Below are 24675 nucleotides of genomic sequence, written 5' to 3'. Positions count from 1 at the left end.
ATGGCTCCCCCGCTAAGGAGGAACAGTTTCTTTCCTTATTTGGTTTGGATTTGATTAGCAATGTTTGGGATTCGTTTAGTCTTTTTAAAGTAAAACAAGTGAGAGGTAGCAGAGGGTGGTGGAAATAGCACTGGGCAAGGAAGCAGAGCTCTGGGCCCAGCTTTTCCACTAACTACCCCTGGCAGAGGAACTCTGATGGCTGAACTGAGTTCCAGTGTCAGGTTCTAGGCAGATAAAACGCACCCACCATTGAGAGCACTGGGTGTTCAGCCTCGCGTGAATTTCAGAATGCTGTGATGGTAGTAACAGCAGCAGTAGCAGCTATCCAGTATTTTATAGACATTGTAACTCCAGCAGCAGTCCTGAAAGATAGGTCTATATTCAGGTAAGGATACACAGTTTGGTATCCTACAGGCAGCAAATGGCACAACCAAGATTGCAACTCAGGTTGGTCCAACCCCCTGCAGTAGCCCTGATGCCCTGGCTTGCCAGGCTAGACACTAGTGTAGTAGTCACGCATAGGAGTTCTGCAATCAGTTCTGGGATCAAAGCTAGGTTTTCCGGCTTTCTGACTGTGTGACCTTGGGCCAACTGTTTACCCTTTCTGTGAGCATTGCTACACCATAACACGAGCAAAATCAGATTGAAATCCTCAAAGTTGCCACGGGCAAATACACACAACCAAGTAAAGCACTAAACAGGGCTGGGAAGCAAATCATAGCTTTTGCCCCCGATGCTTATGATCATTATTTCTAAGAGGCAGTTACACCAAGAAATTTGGGGTGTGATCATTTGTATTTTAAATAAATATCAAGAAAGATTCTTTTGTTGGGTCTCTAAATGCACCCCTTTCTATACGCTAATTCTTTCATAGAAGATTTCTTATATATTCCTTTTCTTTCTCTTTGAGATGCCATGTGAATGTCTGCGATTATCTAGAATCTGTGGTGGTGTTGGTATTTGCTTTGGAGGAATGTGGCTATCAAAGTGCAAATCAGACATGAATAAATTCCCTGCACTGTTGTTGAGCGTTTCTATGTGCTGGGCACTATCCCAGGAGCTGACATTTTGGCTATTTCCAATATAAAAATCCACCAACTGTGCTAACCCAAAGGAATAGTGTGTGCTTAGAAGCCTCTAAACAGGCAGGCTTGCTTTGTACTCTCAAGGTGGCTAGTAGCTGAAAAGGATTCCGCCAGTATTTATCTTCTTTATCAATACCTTGAAACTGTTTAAATCGACAACTTATCACCACTTTCTTTTCCACACAAACGTGGATCGGCTTTTTAGCAGACACCATTCCTGGTTGGGAGTAGGTGTAAAGAAAACAACTCCTTTGGTTAAGTGGGAAAGTAATCTAAGAAAAAGTGTTAGAACGTGAGTATGTTTACCAAGAAACAAACAACACCCAAGGGGCTAACTAGTATTCAATAGCTTTTTATTTCTTTCTTTTCTTTTTTTTTTACATTCATGTAGTAAATAGTTTCTTTCTCTACCCAGACACTGCTCTGTACCCACTAAGTGGTAATTCGAGTCCTAACTGTGAGCCACTCTCTCCATTTATCCCCGTTCATTCTTTAATTTCTTGTCTTTATTCAAGACACTTCTGGAAAATGCCACCTCTGGGAAAGGGCTCTGGATTCCCCCATGTGAGAACTCTTTTCTGCATAATTAGTCTAATTTTTTTTTCTATCAGATCATAGCAGTCATTGTCCCAGTATGTTTTAACTCTGCAATGTTACCAGTTTGAATATTGAATTTGAGGCACTAAACCTTCCTAAAGAAAGATGTATACTGTGCTTCATGCATCATTGCTGAAAGAATTTTGCTTTGAAGCCCAGTGCGAACACTTAATTTTTATTTGCTATTATAAAAGAGTCTCTTTGAGCTGACAAATATGAAAATATGACTGTGATTTCGGCAGGAGGCCAGCAACTTTAGAGAGAATGATGCTTTTATCTTTTGAAAGTCTTTTGACTACCGCATTATTCTATTAATAGATGGGGAATGGGGAATGACATCCTTCAAGGCCTTCTTCTGTTGGAACTGGGCTTCCTACAAACGAGAGGGAAAAGATGTATGTGTCGAGTAGTGAGAGTTTACTATACATGTATTTAAGTCTCCTGTCTTTGGGCAGCTGTTAAATTTATTTAAGAGCTCTGTGCAGCCAGGTTTCCTTTTTTTTTTTTTTTTCCTCCATTTATATATGCTGTCCTCCCTGGAATTTCAGTCAAACAATAAATAATTATACTTTTAAGTCGATGTGCGGTTACATACTTGAGATGTCTCATGGAATGACAGTAAGAAAGCCTTGAGCTAAATGGCAGCTTCCCCGGCTTCCAGGAATTCTGCATTTGTCTTTATAGAGTCTGCAGACATGTCCACTGCCAGGTGCGGTGGCGTCTAAAAGCGGCTCGTCTCCGTCTCTCCTGTTGTAACAAATAACTAAAGATCTAACGGAGGAGGGTCCGGCGACACTCCAGAGGAAATATTTTCATAGATCAACTGAGTGCGCATACAGATTGGAGGAACCATACGTATGAGTGTCTATCAAAGAGGCTTTAATTAAATACCTATAATAATTTCAGTGTTTATTTAGAACCCCAGGTGAAATCTTGAATGATTTTCTTTCATGAAAATTGTCAGAGTAAAAGAAAGAAATCATTTTACCAAACCTGATGGATTTTGAGTTAGAGTTTTAGAGGTTCTGCCCACACAACACTCATTTTCATAACTTCGGGAATCTTCAAGATCTCAAGTCTGCCTTTGGCTTTGCTTTTTAAGCCAGATACTGGAAGTATCCTGCAAATGTTATTGTGAAAACATGCTAGGTGAACCATCATCTTTAAGACTGAACTAAGCAACTTAGAAAACAGAATGGATTCTAATTGGGAGAAATTCCTAAATTTGATGTCTGTTGAGACAACCTTTTCAAGGGTTTATCCTAATATGTTTGAATGCCTTTTCTTAATCTTTACTGATAAAAGGAAAGCTTTCTTCTGATGTTCAAGACCTGTGAGGAGGAATACAAGCTATAGCCTACCTATGCCCTATGTCTTTTCCTTTTAGAGTCAGTTAGCCCCTTTTCTCAGGGTAACTCTACTCAGGGCAAGATTCTTGGAGAGCATGAAGCAAAGGTAGGTTATTGTTTTTGGAAAAGGCTCTGAAGTTTGTACCAAGAAGTAATGTCATAGAAGTTTTTCAGTTGCTTTTTTGTTACAGCCTACAGCATTGACCCTGTGATGACTATGACCTTAGTTTTCTGTGCTTTACAGAAATCCTTTCAAATAAATCCAACCGTATCCAAACTTGGAGACATTTGGGAGGTGAGCGACATTCTTAGAGAATGGGCTCTCTCTGCTAGAAATGGATCTTCCAATAGGGCTTTACTGGTCCTTTGCCCCAGCAAGGTGACATTTGAAATGCCATTCCTTGAGCTCCTTCATCTTTGAAAATCTCACATTTAGACAGTAAATCTTGCAGAGTCTTCATTAACTTCACGTTGACACTGTGTCCAGCATTATCTATAACCAATATAACAGTGAATGATAAAGACCACAAACATTGGCTGCATCCCACTTTCAGCTTCCAGATTTGGCTCTCACCCAGTACTTTTGATCAAGGCACAGAGTCTTCCAGAATGTTTATAATTTTGCAGCACCACTTCATTGGCGTAAATTCGTTCCTCAACCCAGATGGTGATCTGCTTATGAAGGTTTTTCTTCCTTGCTTATTTGTTATTTAGGAAGCCTGGGATTAGGAATAGTGGGTCCATTCTGTAACTGCTCTCTGTGCCAGAGATAAAAGCCACTGGCAAAGCTCTTCAAAGAAGGAGGAGCTGTTTGCAGGGCCAGGGGCAGTTCCGTTTGGTTTATACTCGCTTAGAGGAACTTGTACCCAAAGCATTTTAAGTTTACTTTTCTGCTGCCTCCTTTCTCCCTCCCTCAAAGCATGTGTTTTCTGCCTTTTTTATCCTGATACTCTCTTAATAAGTGGACGTTCCCTTCCTTATAAGGTTTAGATTTGTTTGAAAATGTTCATGGTTATAAAATTTTTTTTTTGTAACATAGCAACACCCGGGCCCCAATGATAGTTTATCAAGTGAATATAAACACCAATTTACAGAACTAAATTTTGAGATCCAGCAAAGTGTAGACTGATCTCCAAAAACCATGTGCTTTACGTAAAATAATCATAACACTGAGTGGCGACCTAAAGCCAGTTGGTGCTTTAGGTAAGCCTCACCCATCAAATAGTATTTTTTCAGCTCGGTAGCTACTGTACCAAGTGTGCAGTGTACAGACAGTGTCGGGATCCCAGTCTTCCAGCCTGCAGGTTTATTAAGAAGAAAGAAGCAAAGCGCACCTAGTGTAGTTGAAAAAAAGAACAGGTGGTGGGCTACAGTTAGAAGAAATGAAGAGCCAGTTTGAGCATGCCTGCCTAATGCTGAAACTGCTCTCAGAGCTAAAATATAATATAAAAGCAAAAGTGGGACACCTGGGTGGTTCAGTCGGTTAAGTGTCTACCTTCAGCGCAGGTCATGATCCCAGGGTCCTGGGATTAAGTCCCGAATCGGGCTCCCTACTCAGTGGCAAGCCTGCTGCTTCCTCTGCCTGCTGTTTGTGTGCTTTCTGTCTGTCTGTCTGTCTGTCTCTCTATCTCTCTCTCTCCTCTAGCTGATTGATAGATAGATAAATATCTTACTTATTTTTTTTTTTTTTTTTTTTTTTTTTAATATTTTATTTATTTATTTGACAGACAGAGATCACAAGTAGGCAGAGAGGCAGGCAGAGAGAGAAGTGGAAGCAGGCTCCCTGCTGAGCAGAGAGCCCGATGCGGGGCTTGATCCCAGGACCCTGGGATCATGACCTGAGCCGAAAGCAGAGGCTTTAACCCACTGAGCCACCCAGGCGCCCCTAGATAAATATCTTACAAAAAAAAAAGTAAACCCCCTAAAGACTAGTAAGGGATTACATCAAGCGTATCATCTACCTGGATGAAATTATTCAGTTTTTTCATTAAATCTTAAATCATTTCTTTCAACAGAACAAAGCATATACAGTGTGTGCTTTGTTGCCATGGGGGGAGCAGCGTTGACGTGCTGACTGGTGTGAGCGGCATCCTGGCTTCACCCAGTGCAAGGTCTGCTGGGCTGGAAGCAGCAACTCTAGTTGGAGAAAGGATTGATTTGGGAGAAATATCCCCCCAAGTTTTTCATTTTAATGTATGCCTGTTTGTCTGTAGCGCAGATTAATAGCATATAGCGAGCATAAATTTTTCTTCCTCTACGTAAACCAAATAAACCTGGGACTCTATATACTTATACTTCATAAGGACTTCATTTTGAGACATTCATAGTCACAATTTATGATTTATGGCATCATTAATTTACAAAAGGTGTAAAGTAGTCCACATTTTTAGTTTTAGGCAGTCATCATTTTTTCTCATGGAATCCTGTTTAGGTGGAAATAAATAAACACATGGAGGGCAAAACTCGTGCCCAGAATTCCTGAAGGAATCTGTGACACAGTCTTTCCACATCCTTAAATTGCTGGTATTTCAAGCGGCTTTCATTGAATTAAACTGGCATAAATACGGCTTAATTTCCCAGACCAATTTGTGTCTTTTCTATGGGGAAACCGCTTGAATGTTAGAAGTTTGCATGATACTGCATGATTCTGCGTAATTTAAAGGAGACCGTGGTTTCTTCCATAGTTGCTGTATTCACAGAAATGTCTTTTGTGGTCAGCATGTGCATTCATTGACCTACAAAAATATTTCCTCTGAAAGGTTCAGCAACTTAGAATGTGTGTTTTCCTTAGTTTTGAAATGAATTCTTTAATTCCAAAAGCAGCATCTTTTGCCTCTTTTCTAACATGTATCTCTGGCATTTAGAAGAAATAATGTCCATTTTTATGGAATATTAATTAGGCTCATCGAAAAGATTTACCAAAGGATGGTGGATTCCATCTCAAGTGACCCTTTCCTTCTCAGGCTCTTTGGGGAGGCCAAATCCAAGCAGCCCTGAAGATATCTCTCAGTTGACCAGGCAACATCAACAGGCTTTTTTAGTAACAGGAAGAGATACCATGGCTGCTTGATTAAGATGGAGGTCTCTAGATAATGTTCAAGTTTTAAGAGCTGTACCAATCAAAGATGTCTCTCTGTCTCTCTCTCTTTCTCCCCCTACCCCTTGCCTTGTTTTTTTTTTCTTTTTTCTTTTTCCCTAGCAGCCGACACAGTATACCTTGGGTGGTGAGAGGCAGCCTGTATGGCTCTGAGATGTTTAGATTCATTATGAAAACATTTTATTGTTTATTTTATTATTAAAAATTTAATTTGAGCAGTGCTGGTACTCCCATCTTTTCCTTGGGCCAGGTTCTCAAGGTTTTGAATACCCTTGGGCTTTCATCTGAAATTCCCTGTGGAAACTATTAGGCGCCCCATTAATGTTTAATGTAAGAAGAATTCAAAGTGCATGCATCAGCCTGTCCTAAGATTGGGGTGTAAAGAAAAAGAACGTTTTGGGTTAGCAGCAACTGTGCCCATGCCCAACTCTCCTGTGCTTTTTTCCTTTTCTGCAGTGGGAGAGTGAGTCTGCTGTGCCTTTCTCTTCCATTTGCCGCTGTCACATGCGTGCATCATAGGCGCACTTTGATCCAGAAGCCAAACCAGCATGTGTATCAGCTCCTGATGGTGGGGTCTGTCCGCTTACACCCCACCCGCTTACCGTAGCCTGCTGTGTCTTCCACCCCACCTCCCATAATCAGGTTCCTCAACTCTGCTCTCCATAAAATGTGTATGGAGTACTCTCAAGAAGAGAATTATCCTTAAGATTTTCTTCTTTAAGAAGGTATCTCCATTCGGGCTCCTTGCTCAGCAGGGAGCCTGCTTCTCCCTCTGCCTCTGCCTGCCATTCTGTCTGCCTGTGCTCGCTCTCTCTCCCTCTCTCTCTCTGACAAATAAATAAAATCTTAAAAAAAAAAAAAAAAAAAAAAAGAGAAGGTAATCTCCACACCCAGTGTGGGGCTCGAACTCACGACCCTGAGATTAAGAGTCACATGCTCGACCCTCTGAGCCAGCCAGGTGTCTCCATATTACAGTTTTATACTTTTCATCGTGTTCCTTTTTTATAACAAACTTCTGAGTGATGTAAAGGGCACTCACAATTATCTTGACTTCTGTTTGACCCAAAAAAGAAGTCTGCGTTTTGGTTCTGCTTTTCCTAATTGATTACAGCCACCAATATTTTACATGACTCCTGACTTTCCAAGGCAAGGCATTTTTAAAGTACCTTTTAAAAAAAAAAATACTCCCAAGGGTGGAATGGGGGAATACTGCCATCAAAGGAACAATAATATCTACCACTACCCTTCTTCCGTCCCTCTTCCCTTCTGTCTAACTAATCTGCATGCTGTTTTAGGGTTTTTTTTTTTTTTTAACTTCTTCCCCTATCTGTAATGCTTGGTTAAATAAAGAATTAGATAACCCGGCTAAGTAAGATGAAGAGAATTGCTTCCCTTTAACTGAATAAAAACTTCAAAGATGATCTTCCATGGGTACTCAGTATTTCTGTTTAGGGGGGAACAAAATTTCAGAAATAAAACTATAGTGCTTTTGCTAAAGTATAAGTATGTGGCGCTATCCAAACTGGAGACTTCGTTAGTCTTAAAGCAGACATCCAAGCTCTTGTGGGTGTTTCAAGTACGCTATCCTTTCATTCTGCATGTGCACTGGGCTTTGGTTCGGCAGTGAGTTCTATGTGATGTAGATACTTCGAGCGAGGGGAGAAGCAGTGCAGAGCTTTGCGTGAACTGCACTGAGCATTCTATGATGTTCTTCTTTAACCAGTCATGCTGGCATTTCCTGGAATAACAAGGTCCTTGGGATAGTTGTTTCACATTTGGCGCATAATTACATCCATACATTTACAAAGAGCAAGAATATACAGATGAATTCCAGTGAAATTTTATAGAATTGGGGTACCTGGCTGTATTTGTTTAGAAAGTCCTCCAAGCTGAGCGTCAATTTATGTCTCACATTTATAAAGGGAATTTAGCAAAGCCTCTTCCTTCCTTTAATCCGAAATGATTTGCTGGATATTAATCCTTTATCTATACTTCTTAATGAGCTTGGAGCATTCGAAGTGAAGAAAAAAGATCTGAGGAGCCAAGGGATCCTTTACAGAAAGAAAGATCATGGTCAGAAGAGAAACATTGCTTTTCTACCTAAATGTTTACGTTTACTTTGCTACTTAAAAAAAAAAAAAAAAATTAGAGGCATCCGGCTGGCTCATGTAGTGGAACGTGCAACTCTTGATCTTGGGTTTGTAAGTTTAAGCCCCATGTTGGTACATAGAGATAAGTTAAAAATGAAGAATCTTCAGGGCACCTGGGTGGTTCGGTCAGTTAAGTGTCTGTCTTCAGCTCAGGTCATGATCCCAGGGTCCTGGGATGGAGTCCTGCATCAGGTTCCTTGCTCAGCAGGAAGCCTGCTTCTCCCTCTCCCACTTCCCCTGCTTGTGCATGCTCTTTCTGGGTCAAATAAATAAGTAAAATCTTTTAGGAAAAAAATTTAAATCTTCAAAAAAACAAAACAAAAACCCAGTGCTGATCCTAAACTACTGCTCTCATTTATATCTCATTATCTGATGTATATACTCAAGGAACCATAGATGGCTCTCTGTCTCCTGAAAACTTTCCCGGCAGTCAGGGTCCTCTATTCATATCTCAGCTGTAATCAGAGCGCCTCTCAAACCCTGCCTCCTCCATTAAGACACAGGGAGTGTGAACCACATCAGCCTGTGTCGGTGCGGACAGTGAGCAGGGCGCACGCTGTTACCAGCTGACGTTTCTGCGGCGCCGGGCACTGAGCTGAGTGCTTTCACCCAGTCCGCAGGAGAGCCTGAAGGCGTGCTCTTCTCACTACCTTACAAATGAGGGCACTGCAGCTCAGGTAGTTGAAGAGATGTATCCCACGTCAGGTGGTTAGTAAAGGGCAAAGACCCAGGCTGTCAGGTTCCAGAGGCCATCTTGAGTTGCGACAGCCTCATCCAAATCACAAATTGGGGGTAGGGGTGGGAGGTTCGCCCCTGCTCAGCTTTCGCCTCCTCTGCTTGGTCCTACGTGCTCTCTCTGTTACATGCTTTTGATTTTGAGCTTCCAAATGCAACCAGCAAGACCCAAAGCTCCTTGTCCCTGCTCAGTTTCCAGGAGCGACACGTGGTTCTGGGCACCTAGACCGTGTGTGGTCAGTGCTTACTGATGTTCAGAAGAACCCATGCCGTCACTTCCCCTCAGAGCAGCTGGTTCAGTGACTTGCCTGAAGTCCCAACATCAGTAAGCTCAAGAACCAAACGAAAGGTTCCAGAAAAAAGTGGAAGCATCTGTCATGTCTGGCAGATAAGTCGTTGAGAGACTAAGACCAGAAAAATCTTCAAAACCAGTGCCTGAGAGAAGAAACGGATTAAAGGCTGCAGAAGACTTGTGTGCAAATACTAAAAGGCATTTAGAAGCATTTTTTGAATGATTCGAATTCTTTATCGTGTCTATCAGTTTCCTGACTTGAATAGATCGACTGTCTTCTCCACAGATTTCATGAACATTCGTTTGGGTGCTCACAAGGTATATCGGATTTGGTAAGAATTGGAAGAAAGAAAAGCAGCAGACAAAGGGGAAGGAGAGGCAAGTAAGGTGCCTGGGTGGCTCAGTCTGTTAAGCGTCTGCCTTCGGCTCAGGTCACCATCTCGGGGTCCTGGGATCAAGGCCTGCATCTTCTCTCTCTGCCCCTCCCTCTGCCTCTCTCCACTGCTCGTTCTCTCTCTCAGCTAAAGTTCCTTGCTGCCTGCCACGTGTGGCCATCAGCCAGACAGTTTGGTTGCTGTCCTCTGTCAGGGAGGACGAGTGGGCCAGTTACATGAGCAGCCTTGAGTGGGAATGAGAAGAGGACAAGCCGTGTGGACTTGGCCATTAGTAGGAAGAAAGCCTGGTCCAGGCCCAGAATCACCTCAGCTGACTCTGGTTTTAGCCCTTTCCCCCAACTGGGTCTTGGTCTCCTTATCTGTAAAATGAGAGGACTGAATTAGAAGATTTGTAGGTCCCCTTCTGGCTCTAAAATTCTGACTCTAAGAATATCTTTTCCAAATCACTTCTTTGGAATGAATCTTATTTTCAATTCATCTAAACAGTTTCAAAATGCTGTTTAGAGGGACGCCTGGGTGGCTCAGTGGGTTAAGCCGCTGCCTTCGGCTCAGGTCATGATCTCAGGGTCCTGGGATCGAGTCCCGCATCGGGCTCTCTGCTCAGCCAGGAGCCTGCTTCCCTCTCTCTCTGCCTGCCTCTCCGACTACTTGTGATTTCTCTCTGTCAAATAAATAAATAAAATCTTCAAAATGCTGTTTAGAATAATTAAAGTAACACTAAGAATGGCTTGAAAAGTAATCAACAAAATTGTGAATATCTCCCATAATGTCATTTGTGTGACAATCTGCTAAAATTTTTTAAGCTAATAAAAGTAAGAGACAAATACCAAATGAATGCTTTTTAAGAAAGCTAAGGAGACGTAATGGCAACTTTCCAAATCCTGCTAAAGCTCTCAGTCTGCTCCTTCCAGCTGTACTTCTCAAGGTGCTCCTGGGCCTTACGAAATCTGACACAATGTCAGACAAATACCTTTCTCCCGACACTTTTATTACTGCCTTTTCCTGAAAGTCATAATCTAACACCAGGAAGAGAACTCATCATTGTGTCTCATTTATCTCCAACGCCCTGCTTTCTAATTGAAAATTTTCATTCATGCATTTTTTTTCCCCCAAGTAAGATCTTAAGCTTTAGTTGCAAGTGTTTATGTCATTTTAATTCTGTGTTTACCTGGTTTCTGATAATCCAATTTTTAAAATATTGTTTAAACAATAAAACTCAAATCAACTTTTGGATAGTGCAAGACCTTTTTTTTTTTTTTTACTTGCTCAAGCAAATATGAAAAATGAAGGAATATCATGGCCTAAGTTACTAGTAAATGAGTTGCTTTTAGGTCAGTCATCCCTACTGAAGGCAGCTTTGTGCATTTAACAACTTTTAGGGTGTATAATTCATCCCTAGCACTCAAAGATCATTTTACCAAGTACCCTTTGAGGGAAGCATCTCAGCCCTGAAAAGCAGCTGCATCGTATTTTATGCAAATGTGAAGTTCAGTGATTGTCAAAATCAGATCAGGAATGCAAACTTGAGTTTTAAGCTGGGGACATGTGAGGGATTTTTGTTTGTTTGTTTGTTTAGGTGTGGGGATGGTTATTTGTTTGTTTTGAGTTACAGGAGTTTCATTCTTCCTGACCCTTACCAGTGGCAGCTGACGAAGACCAGAACTTGAATAATGAAGGAGGGAAGCACTCTGTAAAACATATTTGATCCTAAGTTTGGGTTACCTATCTCTTCACAAGACTTCATTAGGGTATAGTTATGATTATATACACTTTTCCAAAAGGCTGCTCTTTCCATCAATCATTACAATAACAGCAGGTTTAATTTAGGTCATTTGTATTTTCTTCCTATAAATTTCCCAGGACATGCTCTGTATACACTGGGCATTCAATAAATGTCAGTCAGTCAGTAACATTTATTGGGTGCTGCCCGACTTCAGATGCTTATAAAGGAAAATGAACTACTCAAGGGAGTAGTTTTCAGGTTGTCTTTCTCTGGTATGTCTGGCTCAGAACCTGTGCAGCTCCATTCTCAACACAATTGGAAAAGTAACTGTCCTACGGAGTTGGTGTTTACAAGTATGAGTTTCCATCACCTTTTCTGGGTCAAGGCCATATTCTGTCAGTATGCATCACTACACAGGAGCCAGTTAAAATAGTCAAGTACTGTCCCATCCCTATAAGTAAGTGCATTGGTCCTTCCCTCACGACCTCTGGAGCTGTCCCCCAATTCCATAACCAAGGGGAGAAAGCCTGGTTCAGCTGGGAGCCTCTAGCTCTACCATATAGCACTACCACCAGCTCCTTGGTGAGTGTCCATGCCATACCCCTTCCTGACAATTTCAGATATTCCCCTTGTACAGAAAGGGAACATTCAAGAATGATTGCTCGAAGTTATTATAGTTGTTGTCACTTAAAAAAAAAAAAAAAAAAAGACATCTGAATGGCTCAGTTGGTTAAGTGTGTGACTCTTGGTTTCGGCTCAGGTCATGGTCTCAGTCAGGGTTATGGGATCAAGGTGGCACTGCGCTCTGTGCTCAACATGGAGCGTGCTTGAGAGTCTGTCTCTCCCTCAGCCTCTGCTTCTCTCCCTCCGCCCCTGCCCCTCACCTGCTCGTACTCGCCACCTTCTCTCTCTTTCTCCCTGTCCTCCGTCTCTCTCTCTCAGTAAAATAAAGTCTTAAGAAAACAAAACGAAACAACAACAACAATCCATGAACTAGTACAGAACAATGATCCCTTTATAGTACCATATCAGATTCTTCTCCTGATTCTAGGGCAGGGATGAGGTGTGAACCATGTTCCATCCTTGTTACAAAATACAGGCAAGATACCAGAAAACATTAATGGTACTAAACAGAGCTGTTGTAGACTTCAGACTTAAGGAAAAGACTAAAATTTGGAGAAAGCCATACGGAAACTCAAGCTATGACAACACATTAGAAGAATTAGTCTTCTTAGTTAGAGAAGTGGCTAGCTGTGACACCAAATGTTTCTCCTCTACAGTTAAGTAAAACAGAAAGTGGTTCGGGGCACCTGGATGGCTCAACCTGTTAAGCATCTAACTCTTGGTTTCAGCTCAGATCCTTGGTTTCAGTTTAAGGTGTAATCTCAGGGACATGAGATCGAGCCCCCGTCATGCTCAGTGCTCAGCCCGGAGGGAGCCTGCTTGAAATTCTTTCCCTCTTCTTCTCCTTCCCCCTTTGTCCCTCCCCACACTTGTACACATGAGTGTGCTAGTTCTCTCTCTAAAATAAATCAGTAAAATCTTTAAAAAAAAAAAATAAAAAGTAGGATGCCTAGGTGGCTCAGGTCATGGTCTCAGTCAGGGTTATGGGATCGAGGTGGCACTGCGCTCTGTGCTCAGCATGGAGCGTGCTTGAGAGTCTGTCTCTCCCTCAGCCTTTGTGAAACCTTTGTCTTTGGCTCAGGTCATGATCCAGGGATTAAGCCCACATCAGGCTCTCCACTCCACGAGGAGTCTGCCTCTCCCTCTCCCTCTGCCTCTACCTGCTGGTGTGCTCACGTGCACTCTCTCTCCCTCTGGTCAAATAAACAAAATATTAAAAAAAAAAAAAAAGAAAGAAAGAAAGAAAGAAAGAAACCTAATAGGACAGTATTGAGAAGCAGTATGATGTGATGTAGTGGTTTTCAAAGGACTGCCCTACCCTTGCTTCATTAAAGAAGTCCTGCTTTTAATGTTTTATGTACATTAATCAGACACTCCCTGAGTGAGATCACCTACAAAATTTAGTCCATGTTAACTTTTACTAGTCTCTGTTGTAATTAATGAGAAAATAAAATGCTTCTGTTATGGAACATAAGATCAAGGTTAAAACTGGAAACATGATAAAGTGGGTCTCTACTTTCATATTTATGATAGCTATGAGGGAGGTAGTAGACTTCCATGGGTAAGAACTTGGAAGAAATTAATCTGACCCAGGGGTGAATGTCAGCTTTATCACTTGTTTGCTGTTTGCCCTTAGACCAGTTACTTAACCTCTCTGAGCCACTGTTCCATCGGAATTTCACGTAGGTGATACTACTACCTGACAGAGTTATAAGGAAAGTAAATGAGATCGTCTCTGTATTGGATGGGAAAAGTACTGTGAACTGCTTTATTAGGTCTCAGTGGCTTGTTTATTTCTCCGTCACCTCACAGTCCTGAACGGGTCAAAGGGGACACACTGCTCCTTGTAATTAATCAAGGATCTTGATACCTTCCATCTCTGCCCTCTAGGTCCTCAGGACTACTTTGTTCAACATCTCACAGAGAAAGACAGCAAGGATGGTCCACAATAGAAGGGAGGATCACAAAGGTCTTGTTTCTTCCGGGCAGGGGCAGGGATGTGCTCCACTCATCACCCAGCCACGGGAGAGGCCTTACTATGTTGTCTGGCCCCTGGCACTGGGACGAGCGCTCGGAAACTTGTGCACGAGCAGTTGCCACCACATCTAAGGCACTTACCACAGTGCCTGGTGTGTAGTAAGTCGTCTGGTAGTATTTTTTTTTTAAAGATTTTATTTATTTATTTGACAGACAGAGATCATAAGTAGGCAGAGAGTCAGGCAGAGAGAGAGAGGTGGGAGCAGGCTCCCTGCTGAGCAGAGAGCCCGATGTGGGGCTCAATCCCAGGACCCTGGGATCATGACCTGAGCCAAAGGCAGAGGCTTAACCCACTGAGCCACCCAGGCGCCCCAGTATTTTTTTTAATTCCAGGAGCACCCAGGGTATGCTACAGTGCTGCCCACCATTTTGTCAGTTGCTCAGAGACGTATGCAAATGAGCACAAGCCCCTAGAAACACCTGCTTTGTTTCAGAGAGCCATTTCTGCGTACAATGACAAAAACCTAAATTCAGGAAGCCAACCAGGCAGAGGTACACACGGAGTTGAAGCTAAGAACACAAAACAAGATGTGAGACATTTCATCATGTTCACAGCTGCATTCCAACTTTGAATATAGAAGGAGGGAAAGGTTTATCAAGGTGGGCTATTTTTGGTAAAATAGCCCAAAAAAATCTTAATGATAAGAACTTACAGGAAAGTCAAGATGTTGTGGGGCTTTGGCATGAGATTTATTTATTTTTAAATTCTGCTTGGGGGTCGGGGGGAGGCTGAAAATCTAAGTGGAAGGGGGAAAGGGGTTTTAGAGTTAGACAACCTTGATTTGAATCCCAGCTTTCTAGTTAAGTGAATATAAATTTTGTTGATAGAAGTATCCCTTTTTGAGGACCATCTCTTGGCAGTCATTGTGCTAAGGACCTTACCTGTTTTTGTGCCCTGTCTGTACCAGAGCCCTTGAAGGACAGGTTTCCTTTATCTGTTTTAAAAATTAGGAAACTAAAATCGAAAGAAGTGAAATAACTTGTCCAAGAGTACATGGTTAGAAAGCAGCAGGTCAGCCATCTGTCTGGTTCAAGGAGCAGAGCACTGGTATGGGGAACAAAGGTAGTAACTTACATGCCTGTTGCAGGTGGGGTGGTTCAGACAGGTGGCTTCCAAGGCCAGTGTCAGCCCATTTGCCTCTCCTGCTCCCCTCCCTGATGCTTTTCCATAGAAGTAGTCTGCCTGGGGGTGCCTGGGTGGCTCAGAGGGTTAAGCCTCTGCCTTTGGCTCAGGTCATGATCTGAGGGTCCTGGAATCAAGCCCCATGTCGAGTTCTCTGCTCAGCAGGGAGCCTGCTTCCTCCTCTCTCTCTGCCTGCCTCGCTGTGTGCTTGTGATCTCTCTCTCTCTGTGTCAAATAAACAAATAAAATCTTCAAAAAAAAAAAAAAAAGTGAAGGAGTCTGCCTGCCACAGATCTTTCATCTGGAAATCTTAGCTTGTTTATAAAACGACGCACAGAGGTATGCTGCTCAGACCTTCTATTCTTTCCCATCCTCTCGTGTCCCTCGACCACTGCTTTCTTCTCCCTCATGTTACCATTTGTACAAGTGCTAGCTTTTTCTTTTTTCTTTTCTTCCTTCTAAGAAAAATAAATACGTTCCTGCTGTTCTGCACTCCACTGGAGTGAGTCCCAGGGGCAGGAGGGGTGCACTTCTTTTTACAAGGGGGAGCTAGCCTTACATTTGTAGAATGTGCTGTGGACACTCAAAGGTTCTGCAAACCATTCCCCGTTCATTTCAGTGGCTTCCCTGAGTCCTTTCAAGTTGAGGGAGCCCTGAGGGAAGGACTTATGCTATTTACTACTCAGTACATTGTATAACACCTTTGCACACAATGTTGCAGACTTACAATTTAGTCCTTGAAGTTGTTAAAGAGAACCACAGGACTGCTGATCTTGGCAATGTGGTTTCTGTTTTCACAGAGATTGGTGGTGCTCCATTACAAAAAGCCCAGACGGGAAGGTGCTTTAGGGTGCATATTATGTCCTCTACAGTTGCCCAGTGAGCGTTCACCACACCTGGTACTTTTAAGATAAACCACTGAAGTGTTCCTTCCAACTAAGGACAAAACCAAAGAAATAAAACACCCAATAGAAATCCAAAAGTTATAAAATTGATTGCACAGGTACTTGGACTAATTTAACTGTGCAATTATAGATTTGTATTGACACTTTCAAAGTGTATCAGACCTTCGAAAGAAATACAAAAAAATTTTTTTTTCCTGTGAGGCTCGCAACGTTATACCTCTCACCCTTGAAAGTATGAGTTCCGTCGGTTCCTCAAATGAAAATTGCATTTCAAAATCTCATCTGCCTGGTATACTCGTCATTTAGATACTCACTCTTTGATTTCATTTGCTAAACCTTTGCCAGGGGCTGCTGTTGCTTGTTGTTACTTTAGAACCAGATTTTAAGAGCTTCGTGTATTTATTAATATGCAACCCCCATTTGCATTTTTTTTTAGATTTTATTTATTTATTTGACAGAGATCACAAGTAGGCAGAAAGGCAGGCAGAGAGAGGAAGGGAAGCAGGCTCCCCACTGCTCAGAGAGCCCGACGTGGGGCTCGATCCCAGGACCCTGGGATCATGACCTGAGCTGAAGGCAGAGGCTTTAACCCACTGAGCCACCCAGGTGCCCCCCTCATTTGCATTTTAAAAAAACCTTACTCTCATTTTTGATACTTGTTGAAATTTCACTGAGTTTGAGAAACCTCTCTTCTACAGGATCCACCCCCCCCCAATCTAAATCACTCTCATTATCACATTTATGTAAATATTTTTGATATAGCCCTATTGCCAGATACCTTTAAAATGTCTGCTTTTTTCCAACTCTGTCTATATTTCCCTTCTCTCGGCAAATTCTCCGCATTATTCCCTAATTCATTAGTAGTGATACACTTAGGCATCTAGCTTTCTTGGCTGTGGGACAGATCGAAGCCTCAGCTATCTCGTGGCCATATGTTCTTATTGCATATGCCATGTGATTTCTAAGAATGAGAAATGCAGAGCCTCTTCCCAGTCTCGGTTTAAGATTGATAGCTTAGAATAGGCAATATGTGTAAGCACAGTTCTGTCTTATGTCTATTTACCAAAAGTGTTTTGAGGAATTTAGCTTCAGTTTTGATTGCCAATTCACTCCTGGCAGACTCGTAAAATAAGAAGCAAAAGGGCCCCCCTTCACTCCTCTGGTGAAGAAGGAGTGTGATAAATGAGGGATTAGAGCAATGTTAAGTCCTTCTAGAGGCAATGCAGAGAAGCCATCCAGCAACTCCTCTCTGTATCAGAAGAGGTTCATTGTAGCTGCTCTTCTCAAGCCAGAAATTGGAAGAGCGCTATTTTCTGGATCAGTAAGGCTTTGAGGATATAAACTACTTGCTTTTTTTTTTTTTTTTTTAAGGGAGACCTGTCTCCTGAAGAGTGATCTCAGGAATGGGAAAGGGGATGGGGGTGCCACCTTCTTTTGTACGCTCTGTGAAGGCAAAGACTTTATTCAGACGTTTTTGTGATCGCTTAGTGCCCACAGGGAATGTGTAGACCCCTAATAAACACAGGGGATGCTGTTGATGCAGAGTCCTTGGTTTGAGCTTCCGTTTCTGAAGAATGAAGCCCTGGTCTGAAAGGGGTCTGTATCTTATCTCTACCAGGATCCCATCCAGGCTTGGGCCTTTGGAGTAATTCTGTATCAAATCAGTTATGTTGAAATTCCTAAGAGAATTGTTCGATGATTCAATCTCTTGGTATGTTCCACTAATCTTCATACGTGAAGTGATATCAGAGACACATTTAATGACTTACAGCTCTCACAGAAGTTGCTGCGGTTGGACCTGAAAGGCTTTTCTCAGACAAGTCCAGATATCCGCTTTCCCTTATCTGCCTGCTTTCCTTTTAGACAACAAATGGCTAGTCCTTTTCCAAAGGGACAGGTTTTCCTATCTGATGCTTTTGTTTCCCAGAAAGAAAAGAAAACGAAACTGTTGTCTCTTCCCTTAGATGTTGAATCCAGAGCAAACTGAAGCCTTATGGATATCTTTTGTAGTGGTCTCCGTCATATAAATATAAATGGGCGATTACTGAATATCAGAAGCTTGGGTTAGGGATCCACATCCCTTTGATGTGCAGAGCAAAATGAAATGGTAGGACATCATTGTCCAACCATGTTGGGCTGTGTGAGTTTCCTTAATGACCAGTTAGGACTTAATTTGCTCAGTGTAATGCTTTGTCACTCTTTGTGATGTTAACAGCCTCAGGAGGAGATTATGTTGGGTCTTTACCAAAACCATATAGCCCTTTCCTATATAAATATACCTTTATCTTTTTATTGGAACATTCTCCTTTAGCTGTGTATTTGCTGGGCAGTCTTAGTACAGATACCTTAAAAAATGTATCATCCCACTTCTGTCATAGTAAAAATTTCTGAGAAAATAGTACGCTGTGTTCTGGAACCTAATTTTGTTTTTCTTTCTGTATTGCGTTTTGACTCTGTGCGTACAATACACCCCAGTTGAGTTTAAGGTATTTTCTTAATTAAATCTGTTTTTTTTTCTTTTATTGAGCAAGTTTTAGAATTCCTCCTTTAGAATAGGAGAAGCCAAATTGGGAAGCAGTAGGTGAACCACATAAAGTCACCTGACAAGTCAGAAGCCAACTTAAGAATAAAGTAGTTTATCTTTCTTACTCAGTGCGTAAATACAAGATATATGATGCCATGGTTGAACCTATTGTTTTTGGATCGTCATTCTTTAAAAAAAAAAAAAAAAAAAAAGACAGTGAATGTGATGGGGATGCATATTTAAAGTGTCTTCCTTTCACTCCCTCAAATTTAACAACTAAAATAAATGAGTAGTGTGGCAGCTGAAATAGGGATCTCTTATTGATTGCATTATAAAAGTAGGAGCTATCAAAAACCCCATCAAGCATATTCTCTGCAAAATAAAATATGTCGATGTTGTTTAATGCTGGATGTGAGAACTCTAGTTTTAATGGTCCTTTATGTTATTTTCACATAATTTATAAATACGATAAAGTCTCAAATGGGTTAGCAACTGTCAAGACAAGTGACCTTCACACCCTCCTCTCTGCACACTGCCATTTTTACACACGGAAACACCTCCTAATTGTTGTCTTTCTCTCCCTGGAGCCCACCTGGCTTGTCTCTCTGTCCCACAGTAGAGCCCCCTACCAAATGAATACATATGAGCTACAGGTAATCCTGGCTGCCATGTCTGCGAAGTGTTGGTGGTTCTTCCCTCTCTCCAGCCGTTCCCTGCCGCAGCATCTCTGCCCAGAAGGCAAGGGTGAGAAAGGAATGTTTCCCGAGCATCTGTCCCCAACAGACACTGCTCTGGATGTGGGATTCACCAAGATGAGCCATAGGGCCTGCTTGGGCCAAGTGCCCTGAGTCATGTCTTCTTCCTGGAGAATTTGTTCTCTAGCAGGAGAGATGAAGACCTTAAATATTCAGTCAATGAATGAATGAATATATTGCTGAGGGAGCAGTCAATTCTTGGGGGAGGGGGCATCCCAAAACAAATAAACAAACAAACAACAACAACAACAAGAAACAGAGAGGTGATCAGATAAGGGGATGGAGGTTCCAAAATGGATGAGTTGATACGTAGCAGCCCTGAGACGTGAAGATTGGTATCTGATGTCTTTAGAGCAGGAGCCAGCACTACGAGACATAGGTTTAAGTAGTATTGGGATTCAGGTTGTATAGTTAGAGGCATGTTTTCTCACCTGAGCTAGACTGTGAGTCCTAAGAGGACAGGGACCATATTCCACCTTCCCTGCAGCCCAGGAAAGCTTTGCTCAGAGAAGGAGATCAGGAATGTTGGTAGATTGAAATTAAATGATCTAATAGGGAACTATAAATAGTGTGTGTTCTCATTTCTCTCCCATTTCCTTGTTCGACCCACTCTCTGGGGTATATGAATAATGAACTGATTAAAACACTCAGCAGAAGGGAAGAGAAGGAGATAAAGAGAAAGAAGAAAAGTTTGTTTAGTCTAAACCTCTGGGGTTATGATTTCATCAGGGGAGGGCTTGTTTATAAACATACATATAAATAATCGCACTTCAAGACCATGTGAATACTTGCAGTGATACAGGGTAAATACCACTGAAATGATAAAACCAAGGGACTACAGGATCTCAGAGGAGGAGAATCTCAAAAGAAAGGCATTGGAATTGGGTACTGAGCACAAGGGAAAGCAGAATCGGAGGGGTGTTGGAAATGGTCATGAAATAGTGCTGGACACTCCTCTTTGTGTTTCCTGTCGCCTAGTTCAGTGGGGCCTTCCTGTGATGGAGGTATTATTAAAATTATTACACTCATTTCCTAAAACACCAAGTAAGTGGTAAAGCAGAGAATTAAACCTCCGTAGTTCTGAGTCCAGTCGAGTGAACTCTGACAGGAAGTTACCACCCACGTGGAGACAGAGCCTTCTAGGAGAAAGTCATGCCTTGAGCAAAGGGCTTATCGATGGGAAGGGCTACATAGATTTAGGGAGTGACTGTAAGCCCAGTTTGGCTAGTTAACTTGGGGACTCAAGAGTCAGTTTATATGGAAGAGTGGCTATCTACGTGGACTGATTTTTTTTTTTTTTTTTTTTTAGGATTTTATTTATTTATTTCCCAGAGACAGAGGGAGAGAGAGCGAGTGAGCACAGGCAGATACAGAGGCAGGCAGAGGCAGAGGGAGAAGCAGGCTCCCTGCCGAGCAAGGAGCCCGATGTGGGACTCTATCCCAGGATCCTGGGATCATGACCTGAGCCGAAGGCAGCTGCTTAACCAACTGAGCCACCCAGGCGTCCCTACGTGGACTGATTTTTAAGGAGCATCAGGAGGCACCATAACCAGGTCTTATCCTAGCCTTACTTGGGGTGCCTGAAGTGACATTCTATTGGATTGCATTTCCTTTCATGGTCACTGGTCTTTCACACAGTCCCCCCTCGTCAGCGGAGGTGCTGTCTTCTAGGCGGCAGAGTTCTGTTGCATTGTGCTTACCGACCACCACCCTCACATCCTGCCCCCAAGGCCCAGACACACTGCTTAACCTCTCCGGTCTCAGTGTCCTCAGAGTACCTCCCTCAGTGGGTTGACACAAGGGTTAATGAGGTAGTATATTTAAAAAAATTTTTTTTTAATTTATTTATTACTTGATAGAGAGAGTGCAAGCAGGCAGACTGGCAGGCAGGAGAGGGAGAAGCAGACTCCCTGCTGAGCAGAAAGCCCAATGCAGGGCTCCATCCTAGGACCCCAAGATCATGACCGGAGTCAAAGGCAAAGGCTTAAATGACTGAGCCACCCAGACGCCCCTATTTTTAAAAAAATTATTTAAAGAGTACCTGACACATAGTAAGATACACAGAGGCCTGGGGTCCCTAGGATTGCAGAAAGGATTTACTAGAAAGGAAGGTGGAAAAAGAAGAATAAAGGCAGATTTTATTTATCTCACAGAGTTTGGCCAAAGTCCTGTAGCTAAAGGTAATTTTTGCTGATTTTAGATGCTGCTGCCACTCCACCCCCACCCTGTCCCTGGAAGATTATTTTGGAGGATGTTGTTAGGTTTGATCACGTGGCATTTAAAAATGCCATATGACATCTGATATCTGCCCTAGAAGATAGTAAGTGGTGGACAGTGGTAAAGCAGAGAATTAAACCAGAGAATTCACCCAGAAACACCACGGGGGGGGGGGGGGGGGGGAGGGGATTCTAGGTAAACACTACTAGTACTACCTAAAAAAGGAGAGGAAAAAAATCAGAAAAATTACATTTTAAGCATCATGTGTTCTATACAGTAAAACAGTCCCTTGGATTTCTCTGTCAGGGATCTGATGTACTGAAGAATTTCTTCCTCCCGTAGTACCAGAAATCCATTCTTAAAATGAATTAACTTCAGCTGAAGCTTCTTCTACTGAGACAATTCTGAAAGATCGGAGCCCATACTCCTTGGTAATAGTGTTGACAAGCACTTTTAAGAACCCCTAAAATAGTAAGAATGACTCAAGACCCGGTGACTTTCAATGAAGCTTGGTGTGTTCTGTTAAGTAATAATGCCGAGCAAAGAGACGGAGTGTCATTATTCACTCCAGATGGAGATATTTCTGTATTTTCATTTGTCAATTTAAAGTGACTCACATGAAAATAATAATAAAAAATTAAAGCAGGAGATAAGGACAAAGGAAGAGAGTAGAAGAACATCGATCCTGTGGGTTGAATCAGTGCTGGGATTTGGTTTCATATTTAGCATTCTGAGTTTCTGAAAAAAAGTGGCAGAATCGTGATCTGTGATGTATTTCTTGTTATTGGAAAAGAGGAGGCTATGTCTTCCAAAGGAATGAACTGTCTTCCACAGTTCTAAAAGACTTGATAAGATAGATACCAAATGAATTAATGAATAACCCCTGACAGCACTTTTAAGGTAAATGTGGTTTGCAATTTTTTGTGGCTTTTTCTTGTGCCGGCATCAAATTAAGACCCTAGTATTAAAATTGAGGAAGAGGGGCACCTGGGTGGCTCAGTCATTAAGCGTCTGCCTTCAGCTCAGGTCACGATCCCAGGTCCTGGGATCAAGCCTGGAATCGGGCTCCCTGCTCAGTGGGACCCCCTGCTTCTCCCTCTCCCACTCCCCCTGCTTGTGTTCCCTCTGTCGCTGTCTCTCTCTCTATCTGTCAAATAAATAAAATCTTAAAAGAAAATTGAGGAGGAGATTTGATAGCCTTCCTCAGGGTATAGTTCATTCAAAAATAGCATCAGACATCCAGTGGAGGAAGGCTTCGATCTGCTCTCTGAAGGGGGCCTGATGAAGAAGCAGACTGGTTTCCCACCCGGAACCTGAAGTTCTGGTCCTGCTGACTACAAGACCCACACAGGAACTTCACAGGCTGGTGAGAGGGGGTCAGATTTTCAGTTGTGAAAGTTAGTCCTGAGTGGTCGTCTCGTCCCCCCGCCTGCCTGAAGTGAGCACGCTTATAGGCTTGAAGTCGATAGTACCATATAAGGATAATTTTTAGTGTTGTTTCACAGTCATATAGCAACTGTTTACTGAGCCCTCCTGTGAGCCACTTACCTTCTTTTATGTGTCTCTACATATAGGCATCTTTTTAATTTCTTTCTAAATTTCTGCTCTTTGATTTGTACATATGTATGGTTTTGTCCATGTTCTGAAGTATAAAGACTACAGGAGCTTATCATTTCAAGTCCAGTAATTCAGAAGCACATTAAGGACAATTTAAAATCTGCCCTTCTTCCCACACCCCAGCCCCTGTGTTACCATTCGTGGTTACCAGTGTGATGTGGCTCCCTCGGTGCTTTCCTCCGTTCTCAGATCACTTTCTTAACTGTCAGATAAAATGTGCAAGATTGGTAGGTGTTTCGGGGTTTGTTTTGTTTTTAGTGGAGGTGTATTTATTATGCTGTCAGGGAGGAGAAATTTTCCCTTAACTCTAATCCATGTTCTGTAGTGTTCTTGTTTATTTTGTCTTGAAGGAAGGGAGCAAGGCACTGTTACCTCTCTCAAATAACTTAGAGACTAAAGCCCCCATCTTGAGCACAGCCTTTCCTGTTCTGAACAGGACCTGATGTGCTTTTCTGATGATGTCGACCTCCCCTCTGACATCAACTTTTATATGTATGTGTAATACAAGTGTGGATATGCTCATTCATTTTGAGGCTGGCTTCAGTATCACAGTATCAGATCTAAATACGTTCTGCACAGCCTTCTCGAAATTCAGCGCTTACATACCCTTTCATTGATCATCTGTTAAACAGAGAAGTCATCTCTTTTATAGTGTTACTATGCATTGAGTGTACGGAGTCCTAGGAACAGCATGATCCTCAAGTTGCAAAAAGAAAGATTTAGAAAATCTGAATATATAGTTACACTTTCATGCCTAGGACAATACTTGAGGATGGTAAGTGTGAAACAAGATGGAACACCATTGAAAAAACAGAACTACTTTTGGAAAAGCTTAAATAGCGATGGTATTTGAAACATTTCTAGATGGCCAGGACTTGCCAACAATCTCTGAAATACTAAAAACATGGAGAGAGTCTTCCCCATGTGTAATTTCTTGGGCATTGCGAGCCCTTACCTAAAAAAAGCAGATACAGATACACACACGTACTTTTCCAATATTTGACTCTTGTTCCTGAAGACCAGTGATTATAAATATGTGTTAAGTGTGAGTAAACAGAACACTGTTGCAAGGAATGTCTAAGAAAGCCAGCTTTAGTGTTCGCATTTTCCATGTGGGGAAATGGACGGAATTTGGGAACACGGGGTGGGGGAGGGGGGTATGGGTGGGGGAGTGGAATTCCAAGGTAGAGCAGCCATCGACTAGCAAAGTGAGAAACAAGTGCCCTGCTAAGGAGACAACTTCTTGCCAGCCTCCGTGAAGCAGTGTGAGGGTGACCATCCTTTCCTGGAAACTTAAAGCAACCTGAAGGAAGAGGCAACGGCTTCATCGCATCCAGTTGGTTAATCCCCTCTCTGTCAATCATTGGCGTACAATCTGAATAGACTATAAATTCACATTTCTGGAGCCACATGGCCAAAATAGCACTTTATATTCAGTGTGAAATTCTTA

General features: G+C 42.3%; 1 protein-coding gene across 7 annotated transcripts in view; it reads left to right on the top strand.

Annotated features, from left to right (window-relative positions):
• Positions 1–24675, top strand: part of ARL15 (ADP ribosylation factor like GTPase 15) — a 405338-nt gene that overhangs the window by 362434 nt on the left and 18229 nt on the right. The window contains exon 5 of one of the 7 annotated variants that reach the window (XM_059173966.1): positions 9206–10190. The exons of the other annotated variants lie outside the window; for them this stretch is intronic. Within the exon in view, the coding sequence (XP_059029949.1) occupies positions 9206–9316 (111 nt within the window). The 3' untranslated portion in view covers positions 9317–10190. Of the gene's footprint in view, positions 1–9205; positions 10191–24675 lie in introns of those variants that run through there. 7 annotated transcript variants of the gene reach the window in all.

Source organism: Mustela lutreola, chromosome 5, assembly GCF_030435805.1.
Source record: "Mustela lutreola isolate mMusLut2 chromosome 5, mMusLut2.pri, whole genome shotgun sequence".
Classification (NCBI taxonomy): Eukaryota; Metazoa; Chordata; class Mammalia; order Carnivora; family Mustelidae; genus Mustela; species Mustela lutreola.
Note: the sequence above shows the minus strand (reverse complement) of the source record. Positions and strands in the feature narration are given on the sequence as shown.